Source organism: Macrosteles quadrilineatus, unplaced genomic scaffold, assembly GCF_028750875.1.
Source record: "Macrosteles quadrilineatus isolate MER2022 unplaced genomic scaffold, UCM_ALF_1.0 Scaffold_5__1_contigs__length_97177068, whole genome shotgun sequence".
Lineage (NCBI taxonomy): Eukaryota > Metazoa > Arthropoda > Insecta > Hemiptera > Cicadellidae > Macrosteles > Macrosteles quadrilineatus.
This window is the reverse complement of record NW_026542598.1, coordinates 87595667-87612967: the sequence shown is the minus strand read 5'-3', so window position 1 is coordinate 87612967 and position 17301 is coordinate 87595667. Positions and strand designations below refer to the sequence as shown.

At 32.5% G+C, this 17301-nt stretch overlaps 2 protein-coding genes across 2 annotated transcripts; one reads left to right on the top strand and one right to left on the bottom strand.

Moving 5' to 3' along the window:
• Positions 1–6883: 6883 nt before the first annotated feature.
• Positions 6884–13290, top strand: LOC128995769 (uncharacterized). Its single transcript, XM_054420787.1, has 3 exons — positions 6884–7559; positions 10312–10423; positions 12634–13290. The coding sequence occupies exons 1-3, from the start codon at positions 6884–6886 to the stop codon at positions 13244–13246; spliced, it is 1401 nt and encodes a 466-aa protein (XP_054276762.1). The 3' UTR covers positions 13247–13290.
• On the bottom strand, positions 9653–10813 carry LOC128994636 (uncharacterized). Its single transcript, XM_054419317.1, has one exon. The coding sequence runs from the start codon at positions 10772–10774 to the stop codon at positions 10100–10102; it is 675 nt and encodes a 224-aa protein (XP_054275292.1). The 5' UTR covers positions 10775–10813; the 3' UTR covers positions 9653–10099.
• Positions 13291–17301: the final 4011 nt, after the last annotated feature.

The following is a 17301-nucleotide window of genomic DNA, read 5'->3' as shown; positions in this document are numbered from 1 at the left end:
TTAGATTTATTACATTTCGTAACCCGAAATAATATAAACAAACAACAAATAATAACAAAACTACAAGAAACTGAGATTTTCTTAAAATGGATGTTCTTTATTGACTTTTGATAACAATCGTTTATTGTTTTACACCTTTCACACAATATCTATGGTTCTATTGGAATGTATTGAAGAGTATAAGAAACTCATCGCAGACCAATAAAATAAAAATAGATGTACACATCAGTAGCTGAATATGGCAATGCGGAAATAAGATCTTTCTCAAAAGTATGCCAAAACTGCAGAAAATGATTTTATAAGGAGGGGGAGAAGGCTTGCGGAAATTTTCACTCTTGTCTAAATAGGTGTTCCAAGCTGTATATTTGGAACCATTCCTTAATTTAACAACTTATGATTTTAAAAAGGTAATACCCACTGACTTGTGTTGGTTCTATGGAAAAACCTAAAAATGCAAATGGCTTAAATAACCCACAAAAAGTCAATGAACCCACTAACTTTTCTACTCTGTAGCCATATCGTGCAGCAGTGGCTAAGATACTAGAGGAAAATAAAACAAGAACACTAACCTCGGACGCTCTGTATGAAATGTATTGCTTGAAACCATCTTGGCAAATCTCCAGCTGTCCAGTATTTATGAAGGCCGGCTCGCCAAGCGAGGATGAGGTTAAACCGAGCGTTTCTGAGTAACTGTGCACAAGACCAACATTCATTTAGCCAACCTTCTCACTCCAAAGATTTGTCAGGGTTTAATTACATTAAAAGATATATTACAAAACTTAGCGTGTTGAAACAATTACAGAATATATAATTTTAGTTACGACTATTTAATTGGTTGTCATTGTTTGAGATTCGGGTTAAAATCTTTATAAATTGGCTTTTCTTCTGCGAGTCCGATTGGCTACCCGACTGTTCATAATTTTGGTATTAAATTCAAGCTATGCTCACACATATTTGCCATCGATCATCATAATTCATTTATTTACTGCGTTACTCGACCAAAAAACATAATTATTTTTTTTCTATTTTAATTATTGATTTTTTTTTAGAAATTCTAACTACCTTATTCAATATGTTTTGGTCTAAGAACCTTAAGTGAAATACCAGCTTAAACTTTAGCTAATGATTACTAAGATCGGACGTACCTAACTGGAGCACGTTTCTGAATCATGAATCAACAATAATAATTATTATTTTAGGACTTATCTGCAATCAATGATTTGTAACTACAGTTTTATTTTTGTTTTTTATATATCTTTGTCTTACTACTAGAAATAATGGCTTTCATTTGAGATATTGATTGAATCAATTAAGTTGAAGATACCGGTGATGTATTACTCAATCAAAAATATATTTCTGCAGCGTAACTAATTGTTACTAAGTATTGTCATTTTATCACCAGGAAATCTTATAACGTTTCCTGTATGTTATAATCCTGTAAACACCACAGCAATGATAAGCTAAGTCTGGTGGAATGCAAACACCGAAACTCTCTGTAAGAAAAGATAAGTGTTTTCACATTGTGCAACAACTAGGATCACAATAACTACTGTTCATAGTAAACCAACGTATAAATAATTTTCATACATTGAATAATTATCTCATTTTCATGCACAGAAACACATGATGCTATTTCATCATACTGTATTGTTTACGGTAAAATTGTATTACAGTTAATCGAAGTTAAATTACTAAAACACCCAGATCAGTTAGAAAAAAAATAATAATTGTAAAATGTACACAAAGTAACTGATTCAGATTAAAATAGATTTGAAATGTATGATTTGACTGAAAACAATTTATGACTACAATAAAAAAATGGTTCACTTAATGTGTTTCTACATTTGAAAAAGTGTAATTCCACAAGCATCACCTGGCCTCATACAAATTCACTCGATAATAAAGAATGATTAAATCGTGGTTTAACTCTTATGACACATAAACAAAGCAAACTTGAAAAAAGGATGAGTAATATCTACATAACCTTCTAAAGGTTATGAGTAAAATTGATTGTTAAGTCTAAACGTCATATGAGACTTATTTGATTGCAAATGTTAGCATTCGCGATAATAATAGTGTTAGATATAATTTACTGGTTTGGAATTAATCTGGAAGACAAATTTAACTAGTTTGCCCATCGATGATGTGACAAAATTGAACTTCTAGGTAATCTTCCTTGGACGAATGGTATTGAAATGGAATAGCTTTAGATCAACAACATAACATAGCGGGTGTTATATTAAATGTGTTCTTTATTGATTTTTAAACATTCAAAGAGTTCAACATTTTGCGGAAATTACTTCTATACTAGCCTTTCCGGCCATGCCTCCCACATCAGTCAATTATTTTCCATAGTGACATGTTAAGCCACTTATTAAAGCTATAACAACTTAGGATGAGTTATAAGTTGAGATTCATCAAATTATTATTTTAGCACGGCCTGAGCTGCTGGACTGTTCAAAAGTCACAAGTATTTTTGTTAACCTTTTAAAATTACTAACGATTATCATTCATTGAATCACGCACCGAATCAATGTCGTCATATGTATTCCAGAATACTAGTAGTATATAGCTGTTCAAAGGTTTATTGCGGACATTTTCTATCACGAATGTAAAACACAATACACAACGTTTCGGGATCTGGAATCTGATCCCGTCCTCAGGTGAAAAAAACTTAACTAACACATTACAACTAACAATACACAAACGCCCAACCTAAGTTGGAATACACTACAGAGGGTAGTAGTCAAAAAATATGCACCATATAGCAGCCAAGTCAATATACAGTTCATATTTTTTGACTACTACCCTATGCAAATACCATTATTTTCAATTAAATATTAATTGGGTTATATATTTTTAAATTTCTCTCCAAAAGAAGACATCTTTTGAGAAAACCCTAATAAATATATTATACAAAGACGAAACTGCTTGATAACAGATACATAATAGACCAAAACTAGCAAATTAAATTGTAAGATAATGGGATTTTCATATGGTCAAGTGCTCGGATAACGGCCGAGAACATTAATTAATTAAATCTTATCTTGCCTCTTTTCTGCTTGTTAACTGGTGAATCGGAACGTCCATTTTCAAAAGTAAAAGTGGTTATAACTTTTTTTAAATTAAGTTGTATATTATTCTATGACTAAATCAATTGTTTGATGTACGTCATGGTTACTAATTACTGGTATACTTAGTATTCACAAGGTTTTAAGCAACTTAAATATGTGAACATTTGTATCTTCCGTCAGCAATACAGTTATAGCTTGACAGACATAACAGTAACAGCTCAGAATAACTGAAAAACTGTTAAAATGAATAATTTAGACAAATATTCTCATTACTTAACTTTGGTAAAGTTTGGAAGCAGCTAAATGCTGATTGCTCCAAATGTAAACTTGGTGTGCTTAACTCTTATCATTCTTCATATAAAATTTAAAAACATATTGGAATTTATAAATTATTTAACACAATGTTTATACTTGATATCATACAGTAATGAATGTTGGGATTTAAATAAATACAATTTAAAAAAGCGTTATATAACATTGTTTATTCATGTAAAAATATTGCACAGTTTAGTATAACACGTAAAATTACATAAATATATTACAATCACAAATTTGTCCTAACTATGATAAAAAATGGTTTGTTTGTATATTCTAAACACTAAATATCTAACATTTCATTGTAAGCAAGAACAGGAATAAGTTCTTGAATATACGAGTAATATAAAAAAAGTTTGAATAATAAGTAGAGTCTTGACATACTGTATCTCTCATTAGTGGTAAGTAAACCAATACATTGTCAGTAGCGGTCAGTATTTTATGTAATAACACTCAAAACATATTATTACATTTATACTGTTAAAAGATTGTAAATACGTATAACAGATGGTAAATCTGTTAGAACACTACCGTCATTTAAGTAATTACTAGTGGTGTAAATAGACATTTTAAATTCTACTAGACATATTTATATTTACTTCCTGTAAATTTAAACACACGTACTATTCTAATCAAGAAGTTATTTAAACGAATACAAATTTAGAAACTTTATAAAATCGTGTATATTATCTAATATTTATTTGTAAACTCCAAAGGAAGATAACATTAGACGTTTGCTGAATAATCTATTTACTGTTTGTTACCTAACTAATGTCAAAGCCCTAACATTAATTAAATACTGACTAGTTTATAGTTTACAGATTAATAAAGCTAATGAGACATTAACCATTGCACGTAATCCTAATTAATCATAATCTAGGTACGAACAAGCCATGGACATATAAGGGGCCACCCTCGCCTTCAACTCACGTTCAATCATAGGCTTCAACTCCGGGGTGAACTTGTTCACCACCATGTTTGCCAGCTTGTTGACGAACTTCTCATTGACCAAGTCGATCCCGGTGATGGCCAGGTCGATACCCTCAAACTCCGTCACCTCCAGGACATCCACCGACGCAGCACAGTCGTCATCGTCCAAGGTCAAGGTCACCTGGGCAGTCAGCAAGTTGCTGGCGACTGACGCTCTGAACCCTCCGCTGACTGACAGTATTCTGACTGACGCGTCGAAGTTGCTGTAGGTCACCTCCAGCTGGTCCAGCGTCACTTGCACAAACACCGTGAGAGTGTCCGAGGTTGTTGAGACGGTCAAGTTTACGAACCTCAAGGTGGAAAAGTTCCCGATGGATCCTCCAGTAGCTTTGATTTTCCCATTGAGTAAACTTCCTCCGAAAGTCTCTGTGAAGTCGTCGACATCTATGTAGCTTCCTTCTTTCTCCAGAAGTTCTGACGCGACTCCTCTTACGAGGTCTCCGACGGCGTCGTTCCAATAAGAGTCGTCTTGAGTGTCCCTCTTGATTCTGAAACAGAATCCGCTGGTGAAGACCGTGAGGAGGATAAAGAATAACGCGTTCATTCTGAAGTAACTCACTGAAGACACAATGTCTTATCTTTTACTCTCCGCTTATTTATAAGGTGAGGATTTTTGTGCAAATATGAGTGAAATACGATTCTTGTTTTCGCACTGTTTTCTAGAATGTGGTATATTTCTGTGAATAACAGATTCGCGTCACTTATCTCAGGTTGTGTAAGGTAGAGTGAGTCATAGAGTAGATGTTGGGAAGGTTGGGAGAGAGGATTATAGGGATTTATTAACGAGGAATTCCGACTAAGGTAAACCTTGCTTGGTAAAAGTGTGTTAATTCTCACCTAATACCTTTTGCTAATACAATGGAATTATTTTGCAAAATTCCCTTCAAATTACAGTGTTTGAACTTTCAACAATAATCTGAACAGCTGCAGTAAGTATATATGTAAAAGTTTGTATACAAAAAATCTATATATAAAAAAAGATTGCGTTAGGTACAGATATAGTTATTTGTTGAAAAGATTATCAAATAAAAGTGTACTGGAGAATAAACTGAAAAATAGCTTGTTATTGCAATCAAATATAAATTTAAGTTGAGTTTTCAGTCATACATTTATACAGTTTAATTATACATTATCTGTTGTATAAATAATTGACTCATTGATTGCCCAATTATTGTATGTTAACCGATGTTTCTCAAATACAGAAAATAATATATACAATCGAAACATTCATTTAAAGGTAAATTGGTGCATTTACAACTAAAAAAATATGTAAACATCAGCCCTACTAAATTCTAAGTAATATAAAGAACAGCATTTTTCCATTGCTGCAATTCAGGCAGTTTCATTGTATTATTTTAATTTAGTGTTAACATGAATTTTTGCACATTTCATAAAGGTTTCGTGTGTTGTGTTTGCAGATTGACATAATAGTGCTTAAATACTTACCTTACTTTAGCAGTAACTAGGAGTATTAATTGACTAGCTTTCTACTTTGACTTTGCGTTATGAGTTTATAGTTACAACGGAATTCAGTTTTCCACAACAAATGGGTTTATCATAATTGGTGATTTATACGCACACGTCTCAATATATAAGAGTAAAGCCAACTTCCCCAATTTCCCCAATGGATAGAAGGCTGCAATTTAATATACTCATTATTCATGTTACAAATAATAGTAGAAAAGTGGGAAAGTTTTCATAATGATTTTGCTAAATGACTCTAAAAGTATATGAATTCAAAAGTTATTTTTTTGTAACTCAAAATATCCCCGCCACAGCAAACTTGCAGACTAAGCTAATTCCCATTTACCTGGCTAGATTTCTACTAAAATATTCCCCTAAAATTGTCAGACGTATTTCCAATTTAAATGACATTGAAATTGAAAATCTTATGTTTTTAGTGTCAAAAAAAGAAAAACAATTTTTACTCCACAAAACCCCATTAACCCAGTCCCATAGGCCGATCATCTGTTGAAATTTAGGCCAAACTTCATACGATCATGCTAGTTCGCAAAATCGTTTGAATAAACGTAGCAATTTCATCAAAATATGAACATTTTTGTTAATCATTATCGCGCTATCGGCACATATATTTATATGAATTTGAGCGAAGGGTGTTTTTGGCCCCGGGGACCTCAAAGCGAAAAATTAAATCGGTTCCAGGTCAAGGTCTTACGATAAGGCAATACTTATTCCCTTTATTACAAATGTGCTAAAACCAATGAAGAGCATGTGCCAAATGGTGGTATTCATGATACTGTACTTCCATAACGAATATTGAAGTTTTAATTAGAGTAAAGGCAAACACTTAATATCATGAAACTAAAAAATGCCACTTATTTTAAGAGTTACACTCCTTACGCAAATCAGAATACTTAATAAATTTACAGCTAGTCTAAGACACTTTGCAAAACTTACCTGTTTATTACCCCACAGCTACTTTTATCAACATTCAAACAAAGACGAGATAACCTTCCGCACTAAACAAGGCATTTCCGCTCGGTATGTTGGCCCTAGTGGTTGCCTTATCTGCAGTTAGTTGTTTAAGCCATTCAATTTCAAAGAGGGAAATACTGATCAACAAACAAGTCGATGAACTAATAGATGACTTCAATTCGCTCGTCGAATCAGGCGGGGTCCAAAGTCTTCCTATCAGAAACTTTTTCAAAACATTCGAGAAGAAGGTTGGATTCGTCAAGCTCAAAGGTACTTTTGAGGTGAGCAATGGAAACGTGCAGGATTTGTCAACGATCCAGAGGACAGGGGATGCTACAGTGTCAGCGACCCCTACTACAGTCACTGTGACCCTTCACCTAGGTCTGCGAAACCTCCAGGTACACTACGAGAACTACAAGGCCACCCTGGAGAAGATCAGCGTGTCTGGAGACGTGACCTTGGATGTGGCGAAGAACTCTGTCTTCATCCAGATGACCTTCACCTTCGAGGACGAAGAATCCTGCAGTTCTGTTGTTGACCATGCTTACATAGAGGAGTTGGATGGATTCACAGTGTCCGTATCAAACCTTGGTGTACTTGGTTGGACGTACGAGAAGATTGTGGAGTGGGTCATAATGATGTTCCGAGACGACTTGACCGAGCAAATTCAAACTAGTTTGGCAAACAGGTTCATCAGAAAACCGAAGAATTCTTCAAGTATATGTGAATTGGTAAGGTACATTTAGGACTTTGAAAAAGTGTATATATAATATTTTTTGGCTGCAATGTACAATCTCATAAATTAAATAAACGTAAATGTATTATATTCGTTAAGCCATTATAGATTTTTCCAAATACAAAAACTACGGTGGGCTGAAAGAAAAATATACTGTAAACTATAGCATGCTTTGTGTGTCGATTAGGGAACTCAAGGAAACAGTATGTTTAAAACTATAAAAAATCAAGTTCCACATTTTTTTATGTCATTAAAACTCATATTTATCCAACTATCTTTTGATCCAGCTTAACCTTATAAAATTGAACATGCATTATGTGTATATAATGTTGTTGTTTAATATATAAGTTAATTAATTTGTGTTGTAACTCGTTGTAATTAATTGTCTCTTCTAACATTTATCTTTGATATGTTTTACACGTCTACCTCTGTATTCTTGTGTATCTTGCCTCAAAGATTCAGCCAAGCGAGTTAACTTCACTTCAACAGAGGAACGTGATTCATAAAGAGGCACATAACTGGCTTTTATTCTCATTTCCTCATCAATCTTTCATTTAAAAGCTAGAAGAAATTGTATTCTTTAATTTCAGTGCAATAAAGTAAATGTATGTTTCATTGCATGGGCCGCAAGTTCATTTTCGATTCCTGTTTATTCTCCGTTCATCATTCTTCAGTATTCAAACTTGAGTTTGTGTTGAAAAGAGTAACCCCTCGGTAGTGTATTCCAACTTAGGTTGGGCGTTTGTGTATTGTTAGTTGTAATGTGTTAGTTAAGTTTTTTTTTCACCTGAAGACGGGATCAGATTCCAGATCCCGAAACGTTGTGTTTTGTTTTTTACTTTCGTGATGGAAAATGTCCGCAATAAACCTTTGAACAACATTAACTCACCATCACCAACAATGAACTTCAATCAACTAAGTGCATTGCCAAAGTAGTTTTCTTGCTGATAATAATCATCCCAACTAAAACAATGCAGCGTTTGGAGTATTTTATTTGCTATTGTAAAAGTTAGAACAATGCCCTTGTTCGGCTAATACACTGGTGGCACCTTTGAGGAAATAATACGATTCCACGAAAAGCTTCATTAAAGATGTAATTAGTTTTGTTTAGTATATAGATGGTTTATTATGTAGTCTGAACTGAGGTTGGCCACGTGCTTCCGCAGAATCAACAACTACATAGAATTGCAAACTATTGTTTGGATTATTTACTCATCGAATACGACCCTAAGCTATTTCAACCCCCTATATTATTACTATACCTACTATGTATACTATGTTACTATAGTTTAAGAACACTATCAAATTTTTGGTTAGTGAGAATAAACTTTTGAAATAGTTTTTCTTGGTAACCAACTTCGTACCTAATCTTCCTTAAATAGTAGCTTCCTTGAATAGTAGCGTGTGCTCATGGTACTTTTGGGCAAAATCTCCTAAACTAATAGGAGAATGTTGGTTAGGTATTTTAATCTGGTTAAACTATTTCATTAAATAACATCTCAAGTTAATTGCGGTAAATTAAAAAGCAAAAACCACAGCCACGGTTGAATAAAAAAAAAACATTATCAAGCTGGTTAGAAAAGAGAACCGGAAATCCAATAGAACATAATTTAAATGAATTGCGAAAACAGAACATCACAACACAAATGAGTAAAAATACTAACATAAATATCGTATTTATAGACAATTTTTATAATGGAGGACCAATACAATCCTCGACAAACCGAAACAAATGGACAATACATTTGGATGAATCTGTTTCTGATAGGATATTGATTTGGGTATTCAATGTAGATAAACTTTATAGAAATAAGTTTCTTATTAATTTTTATAATGAGACGAAATTATAATTAATCTGAATTCACTCGTTTGGACTATTAAATATCCAATGCAAGCACTCTAGTTATACTATATTTTATCATAAAATCCCAATAATGTCTAATCACTTTTCATACAATTTATAAACTACTTAAAAAAGGTTTGGTAATTTAATAAACATTTATATATAAAGATTTAGTTCTCCATTATTATTATTATGATATTCAAATGCAATTGCCAATAAAGCGTGCAGTTTATATTTCCAAAACCCTCCTCACTCATTATTATTCCTGTTGTACAATAATTAATTAAAATTAATTACCAGTCTTGTCACTTCAAATTGTTTTTGTGGTCTGATGTTTAGCCATAACTTTTAATTATATTAGTTCCATGGGCTTTTCCATATAAACAAAACCATTTCAACTTGTTGAACTACCGTACAATAATCTACATGTAGGCCTACTGTCTATCTATTTGTAAATACGATGATTATATACAGAGACTTCTTAACAATAACATCAAAAGGATTATAAAAAAATAATCCAATGAAGGGATGAAATGATTTATTTTAAAACCAGATTAGCTCATTCTGGTTTTTATTTTCATGGTTATAAAGGCTCAAACGATATTTGTAGTAAGAAATTACCGCAAATTGATACCAGAATCGTATTGTTAAAAGGCGGATTATAAACAAAATAATACCACAAAACTACTACTTTACTTAAGAAACCTAAAGGTACCTTACTAACTCACACAACGAGTTTTTCCGACGTTTCATAAAACTGTCCTTCACACTAGTTTCAATTTTCCCCGTCATTTCATCCTTGAACTTCCTGATGACCCATTCCGCTATCTTCTCGTACGTCCACGTAAGTGGACCCAGGTTGGACACTGTCACTGTTATCCCATCCAATTCTTCTATGTAAGCATTGTCTAGAACAGTACTGCAAGATTCTTCGTCCTCGAAGGTGAAGGTCATCTGGACGAAGACTGAGTTCTTTGCCACATCCAAGTTCATGTCTCCAGACACGCTGATCTTGTTAAAGGTGGCCTTGTAGTTCTCGTAGTGTACCTGGAGGTTTCGCAGACCTAGGTGAAGAATCACAGTGACTGTAGTAGGGGTCGCTGACACTGTAGCATCCCCTGTCCTCTGGATCGTCGACAAATCCTGCACATATCCATTGTTCGCCTCAAAAATACCTTTGAGCTTGACGAATCTAACTTTCTTCTCGAATGTTGTGGAAAAGTCGTCAATGGGAATTTTTTGGACCCCGCCTGACTCGACGAGCGCACTGAAGTCCTCTATGAGTTCATCAATTTGGCTGTTAATCAATGTCTCCCGCTTTGAAAGCGAATGGCCCAAACAACCAAAGACCGCTGATAAAATTAGTACTACTGCTAACATTGTGAGTAAAGTAATGTGTTGTTTTCGTGTGAAATCATATCACATCTTTATTTGGATGTTGATAACAGTAGCTGTGGGGTAATAACAAGATAATTTTTGCAAGGAGGGATATAAGTCTAGCTGTAAATATTATGTTAAGTGTTTAGTTTGCATAAGCTTAGTAACACTGAACAATATTATACAGTAACTATACTAATTGAATTTTATTACAGGTTTTTACTGTAAACAACGAGGCAAGAGGTTTATTTCATATCTCAAAATATAATTAATTGAAAACCTTTACGTTTACACATTTTAATCTATTATTCTATGATTAAGAGGTGTCTTTGTGATATATGAGTAATACAAAAACTACTTAACGGATAGGCATGTCCTTAATACATGGACGTAAACCCGTTTTTGGAGTTCTGGGATTTTGTTCTTATTGACCTCTTTGGCAACAAAAATACTGGTACCCATTGTTTTAAAACATTTACCATTTCCAATCAATTTACATTTTAGTGGGTTCTAATGGTTTTCCTATAGTTTATAAAATAAATGTATTTATTATAAATCAGGTAGTAGGCAATCAAAATATCTAGTACAACTACAGCAACTATTTACATGTGCACCATTTAGTAGATAACATTAATTATTGTACTTATTTTTTATTGAATATTTACGTAATTGATAATACAATCACATGTCCCCTGGTTTGAAATTGTGTTTCAAATTAAATTGTATTTGTGCTTGTGGCAAAATACTGTAGTAAGTTATTTTTATGGAAATAGTGGATTTTTGATCACCAATTTAATTGTTTTTACCTACAAACATTTTTTAAAGTAGCCGTTTAAGTTCAGTTCTTAAAATTGAAAACTTTCACATAACAGCATCGTTTACTTTCATAACAGTATAGTTTTACTCATAACAACACGGATAACGGACCAATGACGTTCAAGTATTGAGAGAGAAGAAGTAAAAATTGTAATGATTCCAACTTCAACTTGTATTAATAAATAAATATTTAAGCAACACTATGTAAATATCATTACACAATAAACTACAATAAACTTCTCTGAAAATCCAAAACAAAAATCCAGGTTATCTAGAAATTAAATTTTCAAAGTATATTTCGTAATCAGAGCTTGATATTAAAGTACTGAAAATTAAGTTATAACAAAACTGATGTATCTTTATTGCGTTTTTAGTTATTTTTGGAACGCAAATAATTAAAATGAACGTAAAGCTGATAAGCTTAAATAAATGCAAAACGAAACTATATAAAAAAAAGAATATTGTATGAGAAATGTGCCAGTAATACTGTTTTGTCATAACTAGTGGAAATGCTAAAAAATGCCTAACATAAATCGCACTAAATATAATTTTTACTTATGGCTTGACACGCCTATATTTATGATAATAGGCTACACTCTCACTCCTGTGTATACTCATAAATACATACTGTTCTACTTACAGTTGCAGGCTTAATCATCGTAATTGAAAACTAATTTTGCAAGACAATTCCATTTATTTTTTAGAGTAAATTAAACATTTTTACCAAGCAAGGTCATATTTCTATGTTAGTAAATCACTATAATCCTATTTTCCCCTTACTAAAATGTATTCTATTAGTCACTCAACCTACTCAACTTAACACTACCTGAGATAAGTGACGCAAATCTGTGATTCACAGAAATGTTCCACATTCTAGAAAACAGTGCGAAAACAAGGATCGTATTTCACTCATATTTGCACAAAAATCCTCGTCTTATAAATAAGCGGAGCGTAAAAGATAAGACATTATATTCAGTGAGTTGGTTCAGAATGAACGCGTTTTTGTTTATCCTCCTCACGCTCTTCACCAACGGGTTCTCTTTCAGAATCAAGAGGGACACTCAAGACGACTCTTATTGGAACGACGTCGTCGGAGACCTCGTAAGAGGAGTCGCGTCAGAACTCCTAGAGAAAGAAGGAAGCTATATAGATGTCGACGACTTCACAGAGACTTTCGGAGGAAGTTTACTTAACGGGAAAATCAAAGCTACTGGAGGATCCATCGGGAACTTTTCCACCTTGAGGTTCGTAAACTTGACCGTCTCAACAACCTCGGACACTCTCACGGTGTTTGTGCAAGTGACGCTGGACCAGCTGGAGGTGGCCTACAGCAACTTCGACGCGTCAGTCAGAATACTGTCAGTCAGCGGAGGGTTCAGAGCGTCAGTCGCCAGCAACTTGCTGACTGCCCAGGTAACCTTGACCTTGGACGACGACGACTGTGCTGCGTCAGTGGATGTCCTGGAGGTGACGGAGTTTGAGGGTATCGACCTGGCCATCACCGGGATTGACTTGGTCAATGAGAAGTTCGTCAACAAGCTGGCCAACATGGTGGTGAACAAGTTCACCCCGGAGTTGAAGCCTATGATTGAACGTGAGTTGAAGGCGAGGGTGGCCCCTTATATGTCCATGGCTTGTTCGTACTTAGATTACGATTAAGTAGGATTACGTACAATGGTTAATGTCTCATTAGCTTTATTAATCTGTTAACTATGAACTAGGCAGTATTTAATTAATGTTAGGGCTTTAACATTAGTTAGGTAACAAACAGTAAATAGATTATTCAGTAAACGTCTAATGTTATCTTCCTTTGGAGTTTCCAAAAAAATATAGCTTTATTAATCTGTTAACTATAAACTAGTCAGTATTTAATTAATGTTACTTGTTAGAGTTTTGATATTGATAACGAACTTTCATTTAAATAGCTTCCTAAAGCATAGTATATGTAATTAAATTAACAAAAAGTAAATACAAATCTTTCTATTAACACTCAAACATGTACAAGATGGCAAAGTTAAATGACATATGGTAAGTGTTACTCTTAACCAATTACCATTTGTTATCTGTATTTACCATATTGAGAGGATCCTTGTAGGTGTAAATATGTTTTATTAAAAGTAGTTTTATTTACTTCCGTACGAATCAGACCAGTAATGAGGGATGCACAGATTCCCAAAACCTCCTATTCACTGAAATCTTTGTTTTGATCTATTTTTAAAGACCATAACTGTGATTTCTTATGAAACGTGTTAGGTAATTACAATTCACAAATAACCCATGATTAATTTTAGTTAGGGTAGGCCTAGTTGTCTTTGTAAATATTCAATAATGTATTTTTACGACTGTTGGAAACCCATGAGTGAAAGAGTGTATTTTTTTACATTAATAAATAATGCTGCATAAAACCTCTTTGTACATCGATTTATTTTAATCCCCTACATTATTAATCATAGCGCTATTGGAGTATAGGTTTATAATGGTTGTGGGTGTAGAATTTTAAAATTAAAATATGTTTTTAAATTTAAGTGACTGCTGATTAAATACCGGTAAAGTAAGAGGAATTAAGTTAAGATTACACTTTGGTACTTTTACTAAACGCAATAAGCTTTAAGCAGTCCTAAAACTTTACCAAAGTTAAATAAAGATGAGATTTGTCTAAATGATTCCTCATCACAGTTTTAAAAGCTATTCTTAGCTCGGTATCTCAAGCTCTATTTCCTTTACCAAACTTTTCAACAAATGTATTAACTGTATTGGACAATCCAAATACAAATGCTAACTTCAATACATCTTACAGCAATATCAGATTAATATTATCGAGTTTCTCAATTTATATTCCAAAATACAATAGATCGATACAAGTTTTTGTATTTAATAACATTTTTTTAATACTATGAAAAAACCTGTATTGTTTAGTTTCATACATCAACTTCAGACCTATGGATTTGTGTTTTTGTATTTGGCACCCATGTTTGTTGCTACAGGTAGATTAATAAAGATGTTTTTGATCAAATATAAATAGATTAGTATAAAATAAACAAATTTGCCAAGTTTGATCAATATATGTATCAATAAACAAGGAAACTACAAGAGATTACTTTTTCTCCATAAGAATAACATGGGAATTTTAAATTTACAATTTTTTTCTCCGTGACCAATAACTGTAAAAAGCACTTATATATACTAAATTATGTGTTTTTTAATCCCTTTAAAAAGGTTTAAGATAAATTTAATGAAAATGAAAAAGCATATCGGTCCTGGGATTAGGTCTTACCGTGCCACCTACGGTAATAGCTACTTCCCTGTAGGGAAATTCGCTAATTATACTAAATACATTTTAATGTACATTTAATGAAGCATGTAAGCTAGTGAGTAAATTTTAATCGTTGGACTATTTGACGGATTATTTTCTCTTCTCTTGAACATAGTCCAGGGGCCATAAAGATGGATTTGGAAATGTTTTATTTAGTTAAAAAAATGCCATACAAGACATGCTCTTTATCCTATACTGTATCATAAACATAGGGTTGTTATATAACAGAAGATTATGAAAATTTAATAAACAACAACTCAACTTTATTTTAAGGGTCACGTTGTTTGGATCACATGAGTAGAATGGTAGCCTGAACCACAATTAATTACTCTGTGTAATTGATTTCGGTGGATTTGTGTCAAGCCGGGCGACGGTTGTGGGAGTGAATGCAATTTTAAAATGGCATTAAACACGTTCAGTGGACCAAATTCCGTTTTATAAACATGTATAAATACCAAGTCTTATAATCTTTGGGTAAATCGTAAATTTCAAGATTCTGATAATTCAAATTGATTATTATTTTACGATATATGTGTCTTAGTCTTACAGAATTTACCATAGACTACTATCAAAACTGATAAATTGTATACTGTGAGTTTTAGAACCTACATAAATATTCATAAAAGCAAAGCTTTCTTCATGTAGTTTGTATTAACGTGATATAACAATTGATTGATCTTTGATAAGTGTTTGAGGTTTCGTTAGTTTTTCTAATGTATAACATAATATCCCCTACAAAAAAAAAAAAAAAAAAAAAAAAAAAAACAAGAGAAAATTTACTCTAGCTATTTAACTACATAAAGATTAATTCACCTTTCACTCTAAAAGGTTGACAAAAAGGGGATGATTACGCTTTAAAATTAAATCTAACCGTTTACATTTTTGTGATATGACTTTCAGTCAGTTATTCTATCAAAATTTTCTAGTAGTTAAACCAGAGCTATCAGCCACTGAAAATAATAAATGCAGGGACCATGTTTTGAGAAATGTAATCAAGAGTTACATCACATCTTCACTAAGTAAATGAAATAGCTAAATACTAGTACAAACAAAAAGCAATTATGCTTTTAATAACTGACCCTGACTAAAGAACTAGTTTAGTAATAAAACTGTCTTCCCATTCATTCCACACTCATTGTTTACTCATCTTTTCCTTAGTAACAAGCTTTGAACCATGTTATTAAAAAAACAAACGTGAAAAACCGAGAAGGAACTAAAGTTGAAAAAAACCGTACAAGATAAGTATACAGACCTGACTACATTGAAAACAAAATTGCTAACATCTGCAAATGTTAAGATAAAAAAAAATTGAAAGACGATGAAAATGGAAAAAATGTGGGAAAGAGAAATCATGTGGCAGTATACTTTTGCTCAAAAATCACACACAGTTCTAATGTAACCAACGTTAGTAAAAAAATCTAACTAACCATGAACCGTGAATAAAAGGGGTTTTATGACTAACAGATTACTGTAATGTGTAAGGATGATACTAATTAAATAGCTTACGTAAAAGTTATAACTTTCATTTAAACATAACCCTATGCAATATATTACTAACATTGTAACATTGTCGAGCAGTATAACGAAGTACTGATATTTCCATAATTTAAACGACCAAGGAAACATTTTAAAAAGTCATCAATTTTCATCCGAAATTTATGAAAATACAAACATTTGTTACACTAAACGTTTCAGATATTTTATGACCCACTTTGTGACATCCGTTCCCAAGATTTATGTTGCAAAAGTTGACAGAGAGGAGGAATAGCTTAATGCAACAGGCAATCTAAAACATTTTAATTAAGCTTATCAGAACATGCTGGGAAATAAAGAAGTCTTGTACAGCTTTCAAAATTCATACTTGATTTTTAGTTGAACATCATTACTTCTGATATTATTAATGCAATTTATTTATAGAATGGTACTTCAGTTTTATGGTCATCATGTTACATCACGCTTTAAATACCTTTTTACAAAGAATGGGTGAATTACCTATTGAAAAAAATTAAATATTGGTAAACAAACACTGGAAATGCTATTAAGTTCCAAAATAAAACCCAAATAAAGAGTTATATAGTATTATAAAAAAATGAAAAAATCCTGAAAAAAACAATATGAAGGACAGGGAATGTTGCTAAAGTTAAACTTTTTTGTAGATAATAGTTTCCCATATTGGAGTAAATATGAAAATACATTATTTAGAATATCTTTTATTACCTAATCAATGTTATTTTGTTACAAGTTTTTCCGAATTATAATGTCGAAAATTTCAATATTATTTATTTTATTTCTGTTTTATTGTTTATTTTTTTGAAAAGGCTATTAAAAAAAAAACACATTTTTGTCTTCCAAATCCAAAAGTTTATTTGAGAGGACTGTTTTAATGTTTTTTGCTACACCA